We start from the raw sequence: 24,769 nt of genomic DNA, 5'->3' as shown, positions 1-24,769 counted from the left end.
CCCCACCAACTGCAGCATTGGTTCCCAAGGGAAAATGACCTCCACCACCACCCCCACTTCCAAAGACCCTAGGGTCTATGACTGGATCGGCTCCTCCCATTATAACCACCAGCCACAGCCGGCATCCACTGACTCCTTTGCCCAAGAGTGTTCTTAGCTTCATGCTGGGAGGTTAACGGAACTTTCTTCCCCAGGCAGGCCTCAAAGATAGCAGTGGCCTCCTTCACCTTCTGTCCCTGAGCACTGGGTGGGAATTCACAAGTGGCCTCCCCAGGCAGTTTCTGGCTAGCGAGCCACCTGAAAAGAGAGAGGAGGTTGGAAGGGCTTGAAAAATAGATGGTAATGGGATGTCTCTGGACTTCTTTGCCCAAAAAAAAAACCTTGGGAAAGGGAAAGGGACCTTGAGAGCCCAGTTATACAAGGCAGGATGGAAAGGAGTCAGCTATAGGGACTCCCTGAGTGAAGCCTAAAACCCAACTGGGAGAGATCACCCTTGGGGACAAGCTGGGGTAGACCTTGGGTCATTAGTTGGGAGAAAAAGGTTCTTAGAAGCCCTCTTCCAAGATGTCCTTCCAGTAGACTAAGTTTGGGCAAAGCAGTGGCAGACCCTGGATTTATTCATGCCCACCCTGCCTTAGTTAAATAGATGATGTGGTCCCACAGGGATGTGAAAGGAATTGGGCTGGGGACCTCCCAGGCAGATTCTCTTCATTAGAATGGAAGCCAGAGCCCAGAAGGGCTGGTCTGAGTGAAGTCCTTTTCCTAGCACCATGCAGAGGGGCTGGGCAGAGCACACTCACCTGTGTAGCTGGAACAGCTTGCAGTCACAGTGTAAAGGGTTCTCGCTGAGATTGATGACCTCCAGTTGGATAAAGTCATCCATGGCTGGCAGTGTCTGCAGCTGATTCTTCTCTAGATACAGGCTCCTGAGCCCAGGCTCCAGGCCAGCAAAAGCCCCAGGAGAAATCTGTAGAGGAAGGTGCCAAGGATGGTAAGGACTGGGGTGAGAACAGGGAGAATCTACAGCCTCAAATGACAAATGAGTGCTAAGCCTCCTTTCCCCTTGGGGCCCAGGAGTGCTTGATGTCTCTGATTTAGAGTATGAATGACAGAGTTGCCCCGGAACATCTATTCTTAGAAATCTGAGGGGCCTTAGAATAGAGAATACTGGAGTTGGGAGGGACCTAAGAGACCATCTGGCACAACTTCACTTTTTTTTGCAGGGCAGTGGGGGTTAAGTGACTTGCCCAGGGTCACACAGCTAGTAAGTGTCAAGTGTCTGAGGCCAGATTTGAACTCAGGTCCTCCTGAATCCAGGGCCAGTGCTTTATCCACTGCGCCATCTAGCTGCCCCCATAACTTCACTTTTTAATAGACAACAAAACTTAATTCATGGAAGAACTGGAAGTCGAGCTGAGATTCAGGAGGCTAATTCCTTCCTAGCACCCCCTCCCACTGTCCCACCATACCAGAATCTGCTTCTCCCTTCACCTCCTCTGGACTGGACACCACACCCTGGCATTTTTGATCCCTCTCAGCCCCCAGACTTCCATCCCATCCCAAGGACCCTACTCTTTGGGTTGGTGACTGCTTCCCCTGCTCACCTACCTCCTACTATTTAAGGCAGGTACAAGCCCTGCTCCGCTACCCAGATCCAGCCACTCATACCCCCTGCCCTTCCCCCTCCAGTTCTAGAACCACGATCCAACCAGCATTGTCACTGGTCCTGGAAGAAGTCTGTCACCTACTCCATTGTGGCTCCACCCATCATCCCTGGTCCAAAGAGCCCCTCCCTGGCCTCCACTCCCCTACATGTGTTTTCTCCCCAGTAAGAATGGACACTTTTAAATTTGTAACCTCAGTGCTTAGCACAGTGCCTGGCACATGATAGGCCTCCTAGTACACGCTAAGGGCTTCATAAATGCTTATTTATTTATTCATTCATTCATTCAAGCATTCATTCATGCTTGCATTCATTCATTGTTTCTTTCGTTTTTGGGGGGTTTTGTTTGCTTGTTTGTTTTTTTTTGTTTTGGTGAGGCAATTGAGGTTAAGTGACTTGCCCAGGGTCACACAACTAATAAGTGTCAAGTGTCTGAGGCCACATTTGAACTCAGGTCCTCCTGAATCCAAGGCCGGTGCTTTATCCACTGTGCCACCTAGCTGCCTCATTCATTGTCTCTTTCACTTATGCTTGCATTCATTCATTCATTCATTCATTCATTCATTCATTCATTGTTTCACTTATGCTTGCATTCATTCATTCATTCATGCATGCATGCATTCTGCATGCATTCATTCATTCCCTCTTCTCTTTATGTAAATAGAGTAAGCCCCAAATCCTTGGGCAAAGGCCCGCTTGCTTCCTCCTGAAGCTGGTTACTGTGTATGCTCTTGTGTCCTCTTCCTTTTACAAGGCTTCCCAGCTTCATCTGCCTCTTACCTGCTGGAGGCCCGTGTTATTTAGGTAGAGGTGTTGCAAGGACTTGGCCACCGGCATGAAGGCTCCTTCTTGCAGGATCCCGAGGGGATTGCCCGACAGCTCCAGCTCCCTGAGGACAGGCAGCCCTTCCAAAGCCGCCGTGGGCACGGCCTGCAGCCGATTGCTGCCTAAATAAAGTCCCTCCAGGTTCTGAGCTGAGCCCGGGAAGATGTCAGAGATGTTGTTCCCACTCAGATGGAGCCAGTGAAGATTCTCTCCTGCAGCTAAATCACGGAGTGCCAGATGCTGGAGAGCATTTTGCTCTAGGTGAAGGTGCACCAGCCTGGGCAGAGCCCACAGGATATCCCTAGGCACCCGTGTGAAGTAGTTGCGATCCAAGTACAGGTAACGGAGCCGGGGGACACCCTGCAGGGCAGCAGCGCTGAGCTCTGAGATCTGATTGTCCGAGAGATAGAGGTAGATCAGCTGGTCTAATCCAGTCAAAGCCCCGGGTGCCAGGCGAGTGATTTTGCAGTGCTGGAGGTGCAGGGACACAAGGCTGCTTAGGTTTGGGAAGGAGAACTGAGGCACAGAAGTAAACTTGTTCCAGTTCAGATCTAGGAGCTGAGTGGTGTTGGGGAATCCAGAGGGGATGAGCATTAACCCCTTGTTCTCACAGCTACTGTGGTGGGAAAGAGCGGAGCAGGTGCAGGCTGAGGGGCAAGGCTTGGCAGCCTTGTCCTCCCCTGGGGCCCCAGTGGGCTCCTGTTCTTCTTCCCCGTCTCTGGGTCCCTGACAGCGCAAGTCCTCTTCCCGCAGTGACTCTAAAGCTTCTCCTCTTAAAAGCCGGGGCTCTTCACACAGTCCGTCCATCGTCACCCAGTTCCTGCTGGCCCAGTCCCACAGGGGCCGGGCCGCACAGTCACAGCGCAATGGATTCCCACTCAGGTTGAGCTTATGGAGCCGGTCCAGGCCCTGCAGAGAAGGCAGCGTCTTCAGCTGGTTGTCCCTGAGGTCCACAGTATAGAGTTGGGGACAGTGGGAGAAAGCCCCCACGTCTATGGTCTGTAGCGAGGCACCATCGAGGGCCAGGTATCGCAGCTCTGGCAGGGCCAGCCCTTCCTCCTTTCCCAGGTGGGTGAGGGGATTGTGGCCGAGATCCAGGTGGGCCAGGCCATACAGGTGTGACAGAGCCTCCCAGGGGAGGTCCTGCAGCTTGTTGTGGTCCAGGCTGAGCCTGCGGAGGTGTGGCAGTGCCGCCAGGGATTCGGGGGCCAGGTCGGAGAGGGCATTGTGGGAGAGGCGGAGCCACCAGGCGCTGACTAGCCCCCGAAAGGTCATGTCCGGCAGGTGGCGCAAGGAGTTGTGGGCCAAGCTGAGGAGGTTGAGGTAGGGCAGCTGGCTGAAGGTCCCCGGCTGGATCTCCTTCAGTTGGTTGTGCTCAAGGACCAGGCGCCTCAGGAGGAGCAGTCCGTCCAGGGCCCCTTTGTGCAGCACAGAGATGTTGTTGGAGGCCAGATTGAGGTGGGCCAGGTACGGCAGGCCCGTGAAGGTCCCTTTCTCTATCTGCTTCAGCTGACAGTTCTGCAGATCCAGGTGGGTCAGGTAGGAGAGGGTCTGGAAGACCCTTGGAGGAATCACCTTGAAAACATTCCCTTGGAGATCCAGTTTCCTAGTCATCTGTTAAGAAGAAGAGAATCATACTTTAGGGTGATATGTCCATGCTCCTTTAAGAGGAATCAGGGGCTGTGAGGTGGCACAGTGGATAAAGCACCGGACCTAGAGTAAGGAGGACCTGAGTTCAAATCTGGCCTCAGACACTTGACACTTACTAGCTGTGTGACCCTGGGGAAGTCACTTAACCCTCATTGTCCTGCAAAAAAAAAAAAAAAAAGAGGGATAGGAATGGGGGCAGTGAGGTGGCTCAGTGGATAAAGCACCGGCCCTGGATTCAGGAGGACCTGAGTTCAAATCCTACTTCAGACACTTGACACTGTGATGAAATAATGGGATTTAGCAGCTACTCAAGACCCACCTGGAGATTAATCTGTACTGATTGAATCAGTGAGAGTGATTGACTGCTGATTAAGCCTACTTCAAGTTAATTGGATTGTAATCACACCTGGCTAGCCCTTAAGAAGGTATTGTTCTCAGAAACTAGACTGTGAACTCAACTTGAGAACACCTTCAGAACCAATGGGTTTGGGTGACGCCAACCAATCAGCTTGAAGCAGTGTGTAAGGACCGCCTCTGTTCCAGACCTATAAAAAGCTTCCACAATCAGCTTGCTGGAGAATTCCTGATTAAAGCAGGCTCATGGAGGAGGACTTCAGGAAGAACCCAACCAGGCTGGAACTCTAGGCTAGGTAGGACTTCTTTTTCTTAACTTTCTGAACTCCTTGTGAATACCTCTATGCTTTAATAAATGTTTAATGCCCAAAGACTGGTGCTGAAGCTTCTAATTTAAGGTGACCACAATTTAGATTTTAAACATCAGAACACTTACTAGCTGTGTGACCCTGGGCAAGTCACTTAACCCTCATTGCCCCACCAAAAAAAAAATGAAAAAGAGGGATAGGAATCTTACTTAATATTTTAATGGGTTTTATATTTCTTTCCTTCTTAATGAGAGGAGAAAGGGGTGAGGCAAGGAAATCTGGAACTGAAAATTAAATTAAATGGAAAAAAGTGTATCTCCAGGGCTTGGCACAGAGTAAGTGCTTAATAAATGTTTGTTGAATAAAAAATAAGACAACTAAATCCACAAAAAAGAGGGATAGTGATCTGTGTACAGCAGGAATGGAGTGCAAAGCTTGCTATCTCCACCTTTTGCATTTTTGCTAAGTGACAACTTGAGACCTGTTGAAGCTATAGAGCAACTTCTATAACTTTGGCACTAGCTTTCAGGAGCATAATGGGAACTAAAAGAAATGTTCCCTTTATATATGTGTGTGTGTGTGTGTGTGTGTGTGTACATGTATGCATGTGTATGTATGTGTATTTATATATATCAAGGGAACCCAGGGTGATTCTCTGACGATGGGGTGAGTACAGTTGGAAAAAAACAGATCTTGACTTGAGGGACCCTTTTAAGTACCAACTAGGCTAGGCTGTGGATCTGACTAACAAAGGAACTAACCATGTGTTGACTAGTCCCAGTAATGTTAACCAAGCAGTCTCACAAAAAAGCAATAATACCCCCTTTGAGGAATAGAGAGCCCCAGCATCAAAAGATACACAATTTAGATAGCAGAAATTCAGGAGAAAATGAAAAGTCCATAAACTCTGAGGAGAAGCAATAAGGGTCAGCCTTAGTGGCAGAAGAGCTAGTCACCTATGGGGGTAGGAGGGTGGGCGAGGGGGGGGGTGAGTAATGGTGAGGTAATAGTGCCAGGAGTTGGGAAAGGTGCTTCATCCAGGAAGAACCCTAGGAGCATGAACAGCCTAGCATGTGACTCTGAGAGAGAGTTATGTATAAAGGAATTTCCTTTTGTTATTTACTTTGTTACTCTATCCTATTTGATTTATAGTGGAACTCTAATTCTATAATTTGAATGATGGTAGAGACTGCAGGAGAGACTGAATGTTACTCTTCCTGTGAAAGGTCCCAAAGTCATGTAGGACCCATGTACACTTCACTGGATCTCTGATCCCATAAGTGTGGACACACTTTTCCCAACGTATATCCTACCCCATCGACATATTCCCATCCTATACAATATTTGTGGGTGCCTTCTAATTCATAGTAATAATAACTCCCACTGCTATATTAAGGACTGTCCTCACAAAAGTCCTGTGAAATAAGAAGTGGATTTTTTTTCTAATTCACTCACACATTCATTCACACTCATGATTACATTAGGGAAGGGAACTTTTGGTGTGGTCATTCCCTCTGCCAATACAGATTGATAAATTATCTACAAATTATAGTCTTAGGGAGTCCTCCAGACACTGAGAGTTTAAGTAATAATTATATGATAATAACAATAAAAATGATAATAATAGCTAACTTTGATATGTGTCCGGCTTATACATGCTTACTATGTTCCAGGCACTGTGGTAAGCACTTTCCAATTATTATCTCATTTGATCCTCACAGCAACCCTGGGAGGCAGGTGCTGTTATTATTTCCATTTCACAGATGAGGAAACTGAGGCAAACAGAGGTTAACTAACTTGTCCAGGGTTCCCACAATAAGTGTCTGAGCCTGAATATAAACTCAGGTCTCCCTGACTCCAAGACTGGTTCTCTTGCCATTATAACACATTCCTTCTCCAGAGAGTATATTATTATCCCAGATTTCCATATAAAGAAACTAAGTCCCAGAGAAGCAAAATGGTTTACTCTTTTTTTGTTTGTTTGTTTTGTTTTGATTTTTGGTTTTTGGTTTTGTTTTTTTGGCTAGACAATGAGGGTTAAGTGACTTTCCCAGGGTCACACAGCTAGTTAAGTGTCAAGTGTCTGAGGCTGGATTTGAACTCGGGTTCTCCTGAATCCAAGGCCAGTGCTATATCCACTGCGCCCCAAAATGGTTTACTCTTAATTATTCATGTGTTCAAGCCAGGCTTTGAACCCAGATCTCCTGACTCCAAGCCCAGCATTCTTGTCATTATAACTTCATAAATGATTTGAGGGCAGCTAGGTGGTGCAGTGGATAGAGCACCAGCCCTGGAGTCAGGAGAACCTGAGTTAAAATCCGGCCTCAGACACTTAAAACTTACTAGCTGTGTGACCCTGGCCAAGTCACTTAACCCTCATTGTCCTACAAAAACAAACAAACAAAAAAAAGAGAATGTGAAAAGAAAAAGAAAAAAAAGGCTTTCTTCTAGGCAGCTAGGTGGCACAGTGGATAAAGCATCGGCCCTGGATTCAGGAGGACCTGAGTTCAAATCTGACCTCAGACACTTGATACTTACTAGTTGTGTGAGCCTGGGCAAGTCACTTAACCCTCATTGCCCCACAAAAATCCTTCATTTGTCCATTTAACAAACCTTATTCCAAACTAAAGAAGCAGTAAGGGGGGTAGTGGAGACCTCTGTCTCTGTCACATCCTGGCTGTATGATGACAGCCAAGACATTTGACTTCTTCATGTTCCAGGTTACCCTCTAGGAGTGAAGTGAGAGATAAGCCACTGCTCTCCACCAGCTGAAGAGTTTGCCACACAAATTGGAAATTCCCTACACTGATAAAAATCACTGGTAAAAACATTAGTGCCAACTTTATGCAGAACTTTATTCAGGGCAGGTGACTGGGGGAGATATGTAGCTTAGATGTGACATTGTCCTTATGCCACTTCGTAACCCACATTTCTTTTTTTTTTTTGTACTCCTGACTCCTGGGCCAGTGCTCCATCCACTGCACCACCTAGCTGCCCCTGTAGCCCACATTTCTACCACTGTGGCATTACCTATTTGGAGCCAGGGGCTCTGACTGGGCTGGACCAGTCTAGCAAGGAGATAAATGAATTATGATACATCAGTGACTATAATACAGAAAAAGACATTATGTGAGAGAAGCAAATCAAAGTATTCCATGAGATCCCAGGGAGACCACTGACTACAGGAGTGATCAGGGAAGGCTTCACATAAGAGGTAGCACTTGAGCTAGACCTCATGGGTTACTTAGGATTTCAACAAGGAGACAACCCCCGCTATCCAGCTAAATCATAACCTAGACCAGGCAAGGAAGATGGCAGGCCAGGAGCAGGGATTCTTGGTGAAGGCTAAGAGTAAGGACTTCATTCATTCATTCATTCATTCATTTGACTAACATTGATCAAGCTAGGCACTGTGCAAGGGGTTAGGGAGACTTACCTCTGGGATGGCAGCTGGCACTTTGGTGAGGTTCCGGTTCTGGCACAAGACGGATCTCTTCCTATTATCACAGACACAGGCCTTGGGGCAGCCACTGGTGTCTTTCCTCTCAGAGGAGACCTGCAGCAGTGACAACAACAGCAATAGGCTCAGGTAGTTCCACATCTTGGGGCATCACTATGGAAAGAGAGAAGAACAGATTTATTAGAACCAGAAGGAAAAATAAAAATAGGGGGGAAAATCCAACAATGATGTCATGGAAGGAACCTAAAAGAAAAAGCCCTAGGGCTAGCCATACCAAATCTGAAGCTATATAGTATAAAGTGGCAGTTATCAAAACTATTTGGTACTGGCTAAGAAATAGAGTGGTGGATCAATGGAATATATTAGACACAGGAGACACAGTAGTAAATGACTACTTTGGGTTTATCAAATAGTAAATGACTATAGTCATTTACTATTTGATAAACCCAAAGAATCCTGCTTCTGGGATAAGAACTCAGTATTTGACAAAAACTGCTGAGAAAACTGGAAAACAGTATGGCAGAAATGAAGCATAGATCAACATCTTACACCATATACCAAAATAAGGTCAAAATGGATACATGATTTAGACATAAAGGGTGATACTGTAGGTGAATTAGGAGAGGAAGGAGTAGTGTACCTCTCCGATTTATGGAGAGGAGAATTTATGACCAAACAAGAGATAGAGAATATTATGAAATGCAAAATGGATGATTTTGATTACATTAAATTATAAAAAGGTTTTGTACAAATAGAAGCAATGCAGCCAAAATTAAAAGGGAAACAGAAAGCTGGGAAACAATTTTTACAGCCATTATTCCTGATAAAGGCCTCATTTCTAAAATAAATAGGGAACTAAATCAAATGTATAAGAATGCAAGTCATTCCCCAATTGAGAAATGGTCAAAGGATATGAACAGGCAGTTTTCAAATAAAGAAATTAAAGATATCAGTTGCCATGTGAAAAAAATGCACTAAATCACTATTGAATAGAGAAATTCAAATTAAAACAACTTTGAGGTGCCACCTCACACCTATCAGATTGATTAATATGACCAAAAAGGAAAATAATGTCAGAGAAGCTGTGAAAAAGTTGGAACACTAATGCATTTTTGGTGGAGTTGTGAACTGATCCAACCATTCTGGAGGGCAATTTGGAACTATGCAAAAGGGTTATGGGACTGTGCATACTGTTTGACCCAGTAATACCAAAGAGATCATAAAAGGGGGGAGGGGGAGAATTGGAAACCAAGGGAATGCCCATCAACTGGGAAATGACTGTGTGAATGTTGTGGTATATGAATGTAATGGAATACTATTGTGCTGTAAGAAAGGATGAGCAGGGGCAGCTAGGTGGTGCAGTGGATAAAGCATTGGCCCTGGATTCAGGAGGACCTGAGTTCAAATTTAGCTTCAGACACTTGACACTTAACTAGCTCTGTGACCCTGGGCAAGTCACTTAACCCTCATTGCCCCAGAAACAAACAAACAAACAAACAAAAACAAATAAAGGATGAGCAGGCAGATTTCAGAAAGACCTGGAGGGACTTAAGTGAACTGATACTGAGTGAAGTGAGCAGAACCAGGAGAATATTGTACACAGTAACAGCAACATTGTGTGATGATCAACTGTGATAGACTTAGCTCTTCTCAGCAATACAATGATCCAAGATAATTCCAAAGGACTCATGTTGGAAAATGTTCTCCACATCCAGAAAAAATAACTGTGGATTCTGAATGCAGATTGTACCATACTGTTTCTACTTTTTTGTTTTTTGAAGTTTTTCCCTTTTGTTCTGATTCTTCTTTCACAACATGACTAATGCAGAAATATGTTTAATGTGATTATACATATATAACCTACCTCAAGTTGCTTTCTGTCTTGGGTAGGCAGGAGGGAAAGGAAGGAGAGAGAAAAATTTGGAATATTATAAAAACAAATATTGAAAACTATCTTTACATGTAACTGGAAAATAATAAAATACTTTTATGATAAAAACATTTCAAAAGAACTTTATTTATTTATTTGGTGGGGCAATTGGGGTTAAGTGACTTGCCGAGGGTCACACAGCTAGTAAGTGTTAAGTGTCTGAGGCCAGATTTGAACTCCTGAATCCAGGGCCAGTGCTCTCTCCACTGCACCACCTAGCTGCCCCTCAAAAGAACTTTTTTTAAAAGAATTTTTTTTAATTAATAAAGTATTTTATTTTTTCCCGTTACATGTAAAGATAGTTCTCAACTTTTGTTTATACAAGCTTTCCAATTTCAGAATTTTTCTCCCTCCCTTCCCTCCCTCCCCCCTCCCCTAGACTGCTGGTAATATATATATATATATATATATATATATATATATATACACACATAATAACATTAAACATATTTCTGCATTAGTCATGTTATAAGAGAAAAATCAGGGGCAGCTAGATGGCGCAGTGGTTAAAGCACCAGCCCTGGATTCAGGAGTACCTGAGTTCAAATCAGGCTTCAGACACTTTACACTTACTAGCTGTGTGACCCTGGGCAAGTCACTTAACCCCCACTGCCTGCAAAAACAAAAACAAAAACAAAAAGAAAAATCAGAGCAATGATGAAAAACCTCAAAATAGAAAAAACATCAGCACCAAAAACAGCAGACATAGTATGGTTCATTCACCATCTATACTTCACAGTTCTTTTTTTTTTCCTGGATTTGGAGATCCTCTTCTCTCATGAGTTCCCTGGAACTCTTCTGTACCATTGCATTGGTGAGAAGAATATAGTCCATCATAGTAGATCAACACTCAATGTTGATGATACTGTGTACAATGTTCTTCTGGTTCTGCTCATCTCACTCATCATCAGCCCACGCAAGACCCTCCAGGTTTCTCTGAACTCCTCCTGCTCATCGTTTCTTACAGCACAATAGTATTCCATTGTATTCATATACCACAACTTGTCCAACCATTCCCCAATTGATGGGCATCCCCTCAACTTCCAATTCCTTGCCACCACATAAAGAGCAGCTATAAATATTTTTGTACATGTGGGTCCCTTTCCCCTTTCCATGATTTCTTTGGGCAAAAGCCCCGAAAGTGGTATTGCTGGGTCAAAGGGTATGCACAGCTTTAAAAAGAAATTTTTAAAAAGAGGAAAAGCTGTAGGTATGCTATGGCCAGAATCCAAAACTCCCACATCCAAGAAAAAAAGTGCAACCAGCACTCAGAAAGAAACAGTTCAAGTATAAAGGGATCACAAGTCAGCATCATTTGAGTCTATAAACAAGAGGAGATCTTGGAATACAATATTCCAAAAGGCAAAAGATTTAGGCTTACAACCAACAATAACTTACTCTGCAAGGCTGATGAAAAGGTCAGAGCTGAATAGGAACTTTGAAATACAAACACAAGAGTCCAGAGAAACCCAGAAAGGTCAATTTGATTAAGCAGCCAGGCATAGTGGTTCTTGCCTGTAGTTCCTGCTGCTGGGGAAGCTGTTGGTGGATCACTTGAGTTCTGGAGTTCTGAGCTGAAGAAGGGCTAATGCCAACTGGGGGGTCCACACTAGATCTAGCACCAACATGGTGAGTGGAGGACCATCAAGGCTGCCTAAGGAGGGATGAGTTGAGAGGAGGTTAAAACTTATGAGTCAGTCAGTATTGGGATCAAGATTATGTGTCCACTGCACTTCTAGCTTGGGCAAGATAGGGGGAACCAGTCTTCAAAAAATATATAATTTGAGTAAGTAGAAGAGGCTATATGATGATGTAGGGCTAACATTCTAACGGGAGGAAAAGAAACAAATGGCCCTTTGGAAACATAATGTTTTCAAAGGATATTGAGGAAGTTAAATAAGAAAAACAAAGGACCTGTGGGGTAAATTAGTTCTGTTTTGATGGTATAAAGAAGACAAAGAGAAGGGAGTGTAAAAGGGGGAATGTACTAGGGTGGAAAGGATGCTGAAGAAGGGGGTTGATGAAATGTATACATGGACAAAAGGGTGGAGGGGCTGGGAATTAGATGAACTTTACTCTTACCTGAATAAGAAAGGAACGTTGAACACACACACACACAGAGTACACAAAGGGCTTGGTAGAAATATATCAACTCAACAGGGGAAAAACCTAGGATGGGGGAAATTAAGAGGGAGGATGCTGAGGTAGAGGGGATGAGTCACAGGCAAACCAAGCACCCTGATCCTGAATGGGGGAGAAAAGGGTGGGGGTTAGCAAAGCAAAGAACTGGAATGTAAGGGGGAGCCCTAGATTGCCTCCTAGATAGCTAGAGACCAGCTGAACAAACTGTGGTTTATGAATGGAAGGGAATATTATTGCACCATAAGAAATGACAAGGGGCAGCTAGGTGGCACAGTGGATAAAGCACTGGCCCTGGATTCAGGAGGACCTGAGTTCAAATCCGGCCTCAGACATTTAACACTTACTCGCTGTGTGACCCTGGGCAAGTCACTTAACCCCAATTGCCTCACTAAAAAAAAAGAAATGACAAAAAAGAATTTCAGGAGGTTTTGGGTAATATGAACTGATGCAGAGTGGAATGAGCAGAACCAAGAGAACAATGTATACACAGACAACGATGTAAAGAAAAACCCTTTTCATTTGCCTGATGAGGGAACCGAGGCCCAATTTGCACAAAGACTAACAAGATAGTAATCATAGAGATGTTAGGGGTTACCTAACCCTACACTCTCATTTTACAGGGGGGGAAACTGAGGCCTAGTGAGAATAAGTGGCTTGCCTTTATCATTATATTAATGGGATCATCTCTCATTTTACAGAGGGAGGCAGTGTTCTATAGTGGAAAGTGTTTGCCTTACAACCAGAGGTCCTGTGACCTTGAGCTCACTTTCTTTAACTGTAAGATGGGGGGAGGAAGGCACTGTAAGAGCTTGAAGATATCTCCCAGTTCAGCTAGAATCTCACTTCCTACAGGAAGCCTCTGCCAAGCTCTCTTAACTTTGGTACCTCCCGCTCCCTTAATCATTTCCTATTTATCATGCACATAGCTTGTTTGTACATGTTGTCTTCCCTTGCAGATGGTAAGCTTGAGGGCAAGGACTGTCTTTTGCCTTTCTTTGTATCCCTGGGGCTTAGCACAGTGTCTCACACATAGTAGGCACTTAATAAACGTGTATTGACCGACTCCCAGCTCAAAAAGCCTATGATTTTTTAGAGGGAGAGGAGGATGGATCAGATACTGAGACCCAGAGAGAGGACCATGCCCGGACTAGAAGTTGGCTTTCCTTAGCTCTTTCTCTTCCCCAGAGGTTCTCCGGGCCCCTTCCCTACCTCGAGGGTCCCCGCTCTCGGCCGACAGAGTCAGCGCCTCCAGTTCCCAGGGGCCCCAAGAACTCACCCCACACTCCTGGCTCCTGCGCCCTTGTCCTAGGTGGAGGAGAGTTCCTGGGGAGCTGAGACAAGGCGAGGGCGGGGTGGGGGTGGTGGCGTGTAACTCCCAGAGCCAGTCTGTCCCCACACCCTGATCGCTGGCAGTCTCAAGCCTAGGCAGGCGGGGCCCTGCCAACTGCCCCTGGAGCGGGCAGGGCTCCCCAGGTAGCCCCGCATTCCCGCCCCCACCTAAAAACTGTCTGGCCCTTCCCGGGGTGGAGGAGCGCACGTGGGCATCTGGGAGCCACCAAAGGCAGGTGTCAAAGCAGCACTCGAACCTGGGGCCCAGGATTTTCGGGACGCGGTGAGAAGGGTCGGGGGAGAGGGTGCTGGGACACCTGGGTCTCTATCCTAGCTCTGAGGTTCTTAGCCGTGGGACCCTGGGAGAGACGCAGCCCGCCTGAGCCTCTGCCTCTTCTGCAAAGCGAGAACAGGACTCAGCTTTATGGACGTACAGGCTGGAAGGGACCTCAGAGGTCATTGAGGCCAAGCCCCCTCATTTTACAGAGGAGGAAACTGAGGACCAGGGACAGGGAAGGGACTTGCCTAGGGTCACACGCATAAATAGGGTCTGCAGCAGGATTTGAACTGGGGACTCCATCCAGTCTCCTCTCCCGTTACTACCCTGCTCTTCTCTACAAGCATCCCGTCTCCCTTCGTTTGCACTGGCAATCTTCCTGGGGCCTAGAACGCTTCCCCACCTTACCTCTGCCTCTTGGCATCCCTGGCTCACTTCAAGTGTGGGCTCAGAGGTCTCTCCTGGCTCCCCAGCCACGGGAGTCTTGCCTCCCCAGACCCCTTTTCTTCTATTTCCTTATTTCCATTGTCTCTCCCATTAGGAAGTGAGCTCCTTGGGGGCAGGGACTATGTTTGCCTTTCTTTGTATCTGTAGGTCTGGTATACAGCAAGTGCCTAATAAGTGCTTGTTGGTTGATAATCCACTATTCCAGAGGTTCTTCACTGGTTTTTGTGTCACGGCCCCCCTTTGACAGTCTGATGATTGCCTATGGACTCTCTCTCAGATTAATGTTCTTAAATGCTTAAAATAAAATACATGGGATTACAAAGGAAGCAATATAGGCATCTAGGAGATATAGTGGACATACATACACACATACATATATACATATACATACATACATAGACACATACAAAGATATAGACTTGAGTTCAAGAAGACCTGAATTCAAGTCTTATCTTAGAAACTTAGTAGCTGTGTGATCTTGGACAAGTCATTTAATTTCTGTGAGCCTCAGTTTTCTCATCCATAAAATGGGGATAATTATGACATCTATCTCACCAATGTTGAGATATTTGTAAAGAGCTTTGCAAATCTTAAAAAGGTATATAGAAGCGCTAGTTATATTTAAAAAAAAACAAATGTGAATAAACACATATATACATATATACTAAATGGTGCAGTGGATAGAGCCTGGACCTAGAAAGACTCCTCTCCCTGAGTTCAAATCTAGCCTCAAACTCTTAATGGCTTGGTGAACTTGGGCAAGTCACTTCACCCTGTTTACCTCAGTTTCCTCATCTGGAAAATGCACTGGAGTTAGAAATGGCAAACCACTCCAGTAACCTATACCAAGAAAATCCCAATTGGGGTCACAAAGAATCAGACATGACTGGAAAATGACAAAACACCAAACGATGATTTATATTGAAAACTCTATTTATATAGCAACAAATTCATCTGTCTTATCGCCTATAATTTCTTCTGTTTCTTAAAGAGGAAAGACTTCCACAAGCAAGATAAAGTTAATATTTCATCTTCATCTAGTTTTTTGTATTATTCTTTCCTATTTAATGACTGACTCATGTGTTCATGTATTTATTAATTCGTTAAGCATTATTAAGCACTTAACTACATACCAGGCACAGGAGATCAGGTGAGAAGTGATGAGAAATTGACCTAGGGGAGTGGCTGCATTGGTGGAAATAAGGTTATGGATGCAAGAGATGTTGTAAAGGTAGAAATCTGGCAGCTGATTGGAGGATATGTGTGGAGAGAGAGTGAGGAATCAAGTATAAAGCCAAGCTTTCAATCCAAAGTGACTGGGACCAAAACAGGAAAGTACCAAGATTTACCACCATTTCATCAAGGAATACCTTGGACCAACTCTTCCCTAACTCCACCCTCCCATATCTTTCACAATTTGTGTACAGGAGATAAATTACTTTTAAACTATGATTTAGAGAAAATTAGAAGTCATAAACAGATTAATTTAATTCTCCAAAAAAGAAAAAATAGTTCTACCCAACCAAAAAAAAAAGCATCTAGAATAAAAAGGAAAGAAACAAGATGGGGAAAATCTTCACTTAAGATACTTGCAGGAAAAGTCTTACATACACAATTTAAAAGGAAATCATTTGATTTTATACAAAGAGGACCCATTCTCCAAAGCGTACAGGAAGTCAGCTCTCAAAACAACAAACAAAAGCTTCCAACAATCACATGAAACAATTTTCAAAAATTTTAATAGAAATATGTGCGTGTTGGGGGGGAAAGGTGGGGGTCCTTAGGTATTCCTCAATAAAGAATCACACACACACAGTCCAATTAAAATTAAAGTGGTCTTTCATTTGGTGCTAGAGAAAGTGACCGAATGGGAAATCAAAGACTTCACCCAGGGGGGAGAAGGTGACTTAGAAACATACTCCTCCCAGAACAGAAGGAAGGCAAAAGCTTTTATAGAAGATAGCTGGGGTGTCCACCTGAAAGTGGAAAGTTCCATTTGGGTGTAGGGTGGGGAAAGCCTGGATGCTTGTCATATTCCTGAGAGTCAAGGGGGATCTTATTTTGAAATGATGGTCCTGACCTTTGGGATTATCTCTGTCTCCTAGCTCTAGTCAGGTAGTAGCCATGCCTAATTGACTTTCCTGCTATAGAATTTTATCTCCCCTAAGGTATGTCTGTCCTGATATCTAGTTGGTCAATCTAAACTTTAATTGTCCCTTGATTCCTCCATATGTCTGTCCTGTTATCTGGTTGCCTTTGGTTTTGCTCCTTACAGGAAAAACTTCTAATTTATCCTAAACTCCATGTAAGAAGAGAAATAAATTAACTCTGAAATTCCATCTGGCCTCCATCAAATTGACAAAAATAAAAGAAAATGACAAAATTCCACACTGGTATGATTGGCAAAACCAGAAACGTTATTATACTCCTCACTTCTGACTCTCCCTCTTTATCCCCAAGCTTTCTTCAAAGCACAGCTGAGGGGCAGCTAGGTGGCCCAGCAGATGAAGCATCAGCCCTGGATTCAGGAGGACCTGAGTTCAAATCTAACCTCAGACACTTGACACTAGCTGTGTGACCCTGGGAAAGTCACTTAACCCTCATTGCCCTGCCAAAAAAAAAAAAAACACAACTGAGCCAACTGCCTCCTCCTAGGTGAAAATTTTAATGACCATCTTCCCCCTAGGAATTATTGCTTTCTTTCTCCTACAATTACTTTGCTTTGGCCCCCAGTAGGATGCAAACCCCTTCAGGCTAAGAGGGTGAGTTCTATTTCTTTTCATGCGTTTGTATCCCAAGTGGCAGATACAATGCTTCAGGCATGGGAGTTTGGGGTTTGTTTGTTTTCCAAATTTATTATTTATTTATCTTTAACATTCTTTTTTAAAATTTTGAGTTCCAAAATCTTTCTCCCTCCAGTCCCTCTCCCACCTATTGAGAAAGCAAGCAATGCGATAATCAATCATACAAGTGAAATATATATATATATATATATATATATACACAAATTATACACACGAAATCATGTAAAACATTCCATATTAGCTATGTTGCAAAAAAAAAAAGGCAAGAAAAATAATGAAAGTGAAAACGTCCACTTCAATCTGCACTCAGAGCTCATCAGTTCTCTCTCTGGAGGCTGGGTAGGGTTATGGGGTTGGGATATATCAAGGACTTTGGGACTATTAAAGTTTAAACTGGAGGAGGAACACACCTTGAGGAGTAAGGGAGATAAGCCTATTAGGCATGGCTGCTGCCTGCTCAGTGCCAGGGGGACAGAGATAACTCCAGAAATCAGAACAATCACCCCCTCACCTGACTTCTCCCAACCCACCCCCAAAGGGAACTTTCCACTGTCAGGTGGTGACCCCATCTAGTAACGCCGTCCACCAATCTATAAAAGCTTTTGCCTTTCTCCTGTTTGAGGAGACAGGTACCTCAGAGAATCATGTCTCTGAACTATCTCCTCTCAGGGGAAGTCCTTGACTTCTCTCTTGGTCTCCTTTCTCTTATGCTTAAATAAAAGATTGTTTTATTCTAATTGGATTTGTGTGAGAGTAACAGTAGCATTTTTCATCCTGGGTCCTTTAGAATCATCTTAGAACATTGTTTTGATCAGAGTAGCTGAGTCTTTCACAACTGAACATCATTATAATGTTGCTGTTACTGGTGGGGTTTTTTAAAGTATTTTATTATTTTCCAGTGACATATAAGGATAGTTTTCAACATTTGTTTTCATAGGATTTTTTTTAAAACGGGGCAATGAGGGTTAAGTGACTTTCCCAGGGTCACACAGCTAGTGTTAAGTGTCTGAGGCTGAATTTGAACTCAGGTCCTCCTGAATCCAGGGCCGGTGCATTATCCACTGCACCACCTAGCTGCCCCTTCATAGAATTTTTAGTTCCAAATTTTTCTCCCATCCTCCCTTCCCTCTCTCCTCCCCAAGATGGAAAGCAGTCTGATATAGGTTATATATGTACAATTGATCTAGGAGGTGAAAAAGGGGTTAACAGAAAAACCTAAGACACAAGCTCTAATTCAGATATTAGCTCTAAAAGGGATTCAGACCCCAGTTAATGGATAACTTACAAGTTGGGATGCTAAGTTCTCTTACTCACATAAATCAGTACCCATAATGGGAACAGAAGGAGAGAGACCATGAAGACCTTAGACTCTAACAATGAAAAAATGACAAGCTATAGAAATTTAGATTAGAAATAAATGATAATGAAATGTTTTGAAACTAAGCATGGGAACCAGAAAGAGACATGCACAGAAAAGGCCAAATTTGTCCCCAGACTCACCTTATGAGGCATAGACCCCCCAAACACACCTCCACTGAAAAAGGTATCCACCTCAGGTTGGCTTAGGACCCCAGGAATTCCGAATTAGGATAAACCCTCCCCTGTACCTCCTTAAGGTGGAGATTATTATAATGAGAAGAACAGGTCCTCCCCTGTACCTCCCTAAGGTAGTGATTATTATAATGAGACTGATAATCAATTTATCCATACTATAAATATAACTGTCTTTTCTTTCACTATTCTGGTTCTCTCCCTGTGGTCACCCACAGTATTGCAATAAAACTTGGGAAACTTGAGACAACTCACAATCAATTTGACCCTAATTCCATCCCACATCACAATCACATTAAACATATTTCTGCATTAGTCATCTTGTGAAAGAAGAATCAGAACACAAGGGAAAAACCTCAAAAAAGAAGGGAAAAAACAGTCCAAAAGTAGAAACAGTATGGTTCAATCTACATTCATAATCCACAGTTCTTTTGGGGTTTTTTTGGATGTTGAGAACATTTTCTATCATGAATTCTTTGAAACTGTTTTGTATCATTGCACTGCTGAGAAGAGTCAAGTCTATCACCATTGTTCATTACACAATGTTGCTGTTACTGTTTATAATGATCTCCTGGTTTTGTTCTCTCTACTTTGCATCCAGTTCATACAAGTCTTGCCTTAGGCATAGTTAAGAAATTTTTGTTGCCTTGAAATTCTGGAGGAAAGTGACTTCAAGGTTTTTCCTCACATTCAACAAATTGGGAAAGAAGAAAAAAAGATGGGAGTAGTCAATGTTGGAGGGATTAGAGAAAAATGGGCCCCTCATGCATTATTGGTGGAGCTGTGAATTGCATAACCATTCCAAAGCAATTTGGAATTATTCGAAGAGGTGATGAAAATGTCCATCCTCTTGGACCCAGAGATTCCACTGCATGGCATATAGCCAGAGGAGGTCAGTGACAAAAAAGAAAGGCTCCCATATATACCACAATAGTTATAGCAGCACTTTTTTATAGTAGCAAAGAACTGGAAACAAAGTAGATGCCCATCTGTTATAGAACATCAAAACAAATTGTGGTATGTAACGATTAGAATGACGCCACCTGCTGGAGACTTACTGTAGAAGAGTTCTACCCATGAAGCGAAGGTCTTTGAGGGCAAGACCAGGCTTCAGGAAGTGACGCGGACTAGTGGGAGGAGGAAGGAAGAGACTGGCCCTCGGTCCTCCCTCCTTTCCTCTGACTCTGGCGGAGAAGGGAGCTAGAAATGTGCTCTCCCTTTAATAGATAGGAATCTAGGCCTTTTTCTCTCTCTTTACCAAATTCTTATTCTCCTTAATAAATGCTTAAAGTCTAACTCTTGCTAAGCTTATAATTTATTGGCGACCACTCATTAGATATTTTAGACAGTTTAGCTAGAATTTTACCCTTAACAGGTACAAGAATCAATGGGATAGAATATTACTATTCTGTTATCAGTTTCATCATCATGATACAAATCAACTTAAAAGCAAACACTATGAAAAGAATATATGAAATACGAATCAGTTTAACAATTTGAATTATAACGAGAATGTATAAAATGCCAATCAGTTTGATAGTTTGATTTAAAGGAGACAATATGATAAGATTATATGATTCCAAAAAGGGATTTGGCAAGGACAAGGATGCCCAGATGTTTTTGTTTTTACAAGATAGTCATTAGATAGGGATTTATCTGCTAGATATCTGGGTTCAGTTTGGAATTCAGTTGCAGGGCATTTTGATCTTATTAATCCAAGATTTTATAAAATCCTTTTGGATAATAAGGCATCTTCATCAAATCCAGGTGGTTTCAGCAATGCAATGATTCAAGACAGCTCTGAAGGTCTTATGAAAAATGCAATCCTTCTACAGAGAGAACTAATGGCATTTAAATACAGTTTGAAACATAATTATTTTTGTTAGTTACTTTATCAGAAACAAACAAACAAAAAATGAGCAGGATGCTATCAGAAAAACCTGGAAAGACCTACATGAACTGATGCAGAGTGAAATGTACTGTATACAAAATAACAACAAAAGTGTAAGATGATCCCCTGTGAATGACTTGGTTATTTTCAGCAATGCAATGATCCAAGATAACTCTGAAAAACTTATGAAAATTGCAATCCATCTACAGAGAAATAACTAATGGTATCTGAAAACAGATTGAAGCATAATTTTTTGATAGTTCCTTAATCTGAAGTTTTGTTTTTGTCTGTTTTTTTTTCACAAGCTGGCTAATGTGGAGATGTTTTGCATGACTACTCATGTATAACTTATATTGAATTGCTTGAGTTCTTGGGGGCTGGGATGGGGACGGAGGGAGGAAGAGAAGTTGAAACTCAATGGTTTGGGGTTTTTTTTGGTTTGTTTTTTTGGGGGGGGGGGTTGGTGAGGCAATTGGGGTTAAGTGACTTGCCCAGGGTCACACAGCTAGTAAGTGTCAAGTGTCTGAGGCCGGATTTGAACTCAGGTCCTCCTGAATCCAGGGCCGGTGCTTTATCCACTGTGCCACCTAGCTTCCCCTAGGAAGATTAATTTGACAGTTGAGTGGAATATGACTGGAGTGGGGAGAGACTTGGGGCAGGCAGAGTCCACCCCCAGCAGCTATTGCAATTGTCCAGGTGTGAAGTGATGAGAGCCTGCACCAGGGCAGGGCAGTGTCAGGACAGAAGGGGGCAAATACAAGAGACATTAGGAAGATAAAATCAAATGGACAAGACTAGATAACTCGAATATGTGGAGAAGGGGTGAGAGACAGAGTAAGGAGTCAAGGATGATACTGGCTTAAAGCCTGGGTGATTGGGAGGGTGGTAGTGCCTTCCACAATAATAGGGGCAAGTTTGGAGGAATAAGATAACTAGTTCAGTTTTGGACATATTGAGTTCAAGATATATATGAGACATCCAGTTTGAGATGTCTAATAGGAAGAAATAAGCATTGATTAAGCACCTACTAGGTGCCAGGCACTATGCTAAGTACTTCATGAATATTATCTCACTTGTTCCTCACAACAACCCTGGAAGGTAGGTGTTGTCATTATGTCCACTTTATAGTTGAGAAAACTGAGACAGACAGAGATTAAGTGACCTGCTCAGGCTCCCCAACCTCTGGGCAGTAACTAGGAATTTTCTCACCTCATACAAAAAGGTGGGGTGAGATCTTTCTCACTTGCTATGTGTAGTACGCAACACCAGAGGGCGCTCCAGGACAACTGTGAACTTCCAGGGGTTTGGGGGGCTGTGTGTTGGGTTTTTTTTCTTTCTGCTCTTGTTTTCACAAAACAGGCTTTTAAAAATTCAGACTTGCAAATAGGAAACACAATTTACCCAAATTAAAAACAAAACCCAATCCAAATCCTGTCTTCTCCAATCAGTCAATAAGTATTCATGGAGCATCTCATCTGCGATGCTGGGAAGTCCCCCCCACCTCCCCCCGCCCCCGTTTGGAGAGGCTTTGGCCGGGGTGTGGCCGCTGCGCGTGCTACAGCTTCTTGGAGCCACCGGTTGGATGGCGATGGCCCCCCAGGCGGATGAGCAGCCCTCCCACCGCGGTGGTGGCGCTTCCCGAGTGGCCGTGGACCGCTTAAAGACCGGTCGGACACGGAAGACACCAAGCTCATCTACAGCATCTTGGGCCAACGGCAGTCGCCCTGACTTTTGTCCTTCCGCTGGACTCTAGACAGGGAGACGGACGACTTCGTGTTCCTCAATCCACGAGCGAGTCAAGACTTCGCTCGGGCATGGACCTCTTTGAGCACGAAGGACAAACAATGATTAAGCACCTACTATGTGCAGGGTACTGTGCTAAAGCACTGAGGATACAAGAAAGAAAAAGAGTCCGTACTTTCTAGGAGCTCAGGGATCTAAAGGAGGGGATAACACATTACAAAGAAGATGGACAGCTGGGGAGAAGGGGAATGAGGAAGTCCAGGGGAGCAGCCAGGCAGGAGCCTCTTTCCTTAAAAGAGGTCTAGCCTCCACCCTCTCCAACCTGAAGCAGGCGGTGCTGAGGAAGGTGTGAGTTTGAGTTAATGTGATCTTTATCTAGCACTTTCCACAAGATAACTATCAAGCAACTCATTAAGTACCTCTTCTGTCCTAGTGCAAAGAAATGAAATAGGGCAGCTAGGTGGCGCAGTGGATAAAGCACCAGCCCAGGATTCCGGAGCCAGCCTCAGACACTTTTGACACTTACTAGCTGTGTGACCCTGGGCAAGTCACTTAACCCCATTGCCCCACCAAAAAAAAAAAAGAAAGAAAGAAATGAAACAGTCAAAGGCCCCAAGAAGTTTGCATTCTAGTGAGGGAGCTTACATTATACTGAATTTTTTTATTTACTCACTACGCAGTAGCTTTTGTAAAAATGTAAAATATGAAATGGTGCAGCCATGCTGGGAGGGTTGGGTTGGTCAGAAGGCTCTTGACTGAGTTCTTCAACCAACTTGCAGAAGGTAAGGGGTAAGAAACGGAGACAATGAGATGTAAAGCTTCATCCCCTTTCAGACTTTGACCTTGGGGCAGCTAGGTGACACAGTGGATAAAGCACAGGCCCTGGATTCAGGACCTGAGTTCAAATCCGGCCTCAGACACTTAACACTTACTAGCTGTGTGACCCTGAACAAGTCACTTGACCCTCATTGCCCTAACCAAAAAAAAAAATGGTTGAGAAATTGAGAAAATAAAATTGATTCTAATTGACTATTGATTCTATTGATGGTAGGCCCCTAAATTAAGGGCCTGCTGTTCTGAGGGTGTAGACTCCAAATTCTCTCAGACTGAGACAGTTCTGACAGTTGAGCCCTGGAAGCACTGCTACTGGAGGCACTGTTGACTACAAGTCAGGGGAGGAAGGTCAATGGAAGAAGCCATCAGAAACTCACCATCCCTACTCATCTCTCCACTTTTAACTCCATGGGTACCAACTCTTCCCATCAACACGGTGCTTAATCATGGGAGATCCCCCAGGTTTGTATTGATACTGTTCTTATGCTATCATTTAAATTAATACCTTGGGGGGCAGCTCGGTGGCACAGTGGATAGAGCACCAGCCCTGGATTCAGGAGGACCTGAGTTCAAATCTGGCCTCAGACACTTGACACTTAATAGCTGTGTGACCCTGGGCAAGTCACTTAACCCTCATTGCCCCACCAAAAAAACAAATTAAAAAAAAAAAAGAATACCTTGGCCTTGGCCTTTTTGTATGGCTGACCATCAAGATGCTCACACTAAAAATCTTAAACTAGGCTCCAGAGCAGGTTTGAGTTGGCCCTGGCACATTTCCTGGCTGGCTTCCACTCACTTCATCTGTGAGGCTGTGTCCACTCCATGGGCAGTGGAAACTGGAATGGAGCTCATTATTTGAATGAAACGGGCAGAAGGGATGTTTTTCAGGCAGCCAGAATTTACCGTTGTCCCAAAGGGGAGAATTGTCACCTTTCCAGATTACTTCCTTTCCACTTCTCCCCCACCATTGATGGACTAACACATGCACCATCACCCCAACTAAGATTCAACTAGGGCTTTTTATATATATATATATATATATATATATATATATATATATATATATTTTTTTTTTTTTTTTTTTTTTTTTTGCGGGGCAACGAGGGTTAAGTGACTTGCCCAGAGCCACACAGCTAGTAAGTGTCAAGTGTCTGAGGCTGGATTTAAACTCAGGTCCTCCTGAATCCAGGGCTGATGCTTTATCCACTGCACCACCTAGCTGCCCTAACTAGGCCTTTTTCTACAACTCAGGTTTCTTTTCCCCAAGAATCCAGGAGAAAGGCCTCCCTTTGGTGCCAGGCTAACTCCTGCTTGCATCTTTGTTGACAGATACAAGGGGAAGCTGGAGTTCTGAGGGTGACATCAATCCAGATCACCAGAGGGGCCTTGAGGTCAGGCTCTCAGCAAGCAATGAGACAGCTTACTGTGTGCAGGAGGTCAGGAGCAGAACTGTGGAGTTGTAAAATCTCTGCATAGAAAAGCAAGCTCTTTGGAGGGAAGGGGCCCACAGGTTGAGCCTCTGAGCACCAAACAAGTCCGAGGGGCATCCCCAAAATGGAAT

At 43.9% G+C, this 24,769-nt stretch overlaps 1 protein-coding gene across 1 annotated transcript; it reads right to left on the bottom strand.

Moving 5' to 3' along the window:
• Positions 1–58: 58 nt before the first annotated feature.
• On the bottom strand, positions 59–13,652 carry LOC122729662 (chondroadherin-like protein). The gene is made up of 5 exons (XM_043968632.1): positions 13,609–13,652; positions 8,237–8,413; positions 2,444–4,102; positions 801–967; positions 59–297 (listed from the first exon to the last, which is right to left on the bottom strand). Exons 2-5 carry the CDS (start codon positions 8,399–8,401, stop codon positions 69–71), a joined length of 2,220 nt encoding a protein of 739 aa, XP_043824567.1. The 5' UTR covers positions 8,402–8,413; positions 13,609–13,652; the 3' UTR covers positions 59–68.
• Between the last annotated feature and the right edge of the window lie 11,117 nt (positions 13,653–24,769).

This window comes from Dromiciops gliroides, chromosome 5, assembly GCF_019393635.1.
Source record: "Dromiciops gliroides isolate mDroGli1 chromosome 5, mDroGli1.pri, whole genome shotgun sequence".
In the NCBI taxonomy this organism is placed as follows: Eukaryota; Metazoa; Chordata; class Mammalia; order Microbiotheria; family Microbiotheriidae; genus Dromiciops; species Dromiciops gliroides.
The sequence above is the reverse complement of the archived record's forward strand: the minus strand, read 5'-3'. Positions and strand labels throughout refer to the sequence as shown.

Coding starts and splice junctions, on each gene's coding strand:
- LOC122729662 (XM_043968632.1), bottom strand. CDS start 8,401: ATGTGGAACTACCTGAGCCTATTGCTGTTGTTGTCACTGCTGCAGGTC. Junction 968..2,443: donor ATAACACGGGCCTCCAGCAG/GTAAGAGGCAGA, acceptor CTTCCTCTACAG/ATTTCTCCTGGGGCTTTTGC. Junction 298..800: donor AAGCTGTTCCAGCTACACAG/GTGAGTGTGCTC, acceptor CTCTCTTTTCAG/GTGGCTCGCTAGCCAGAAAC.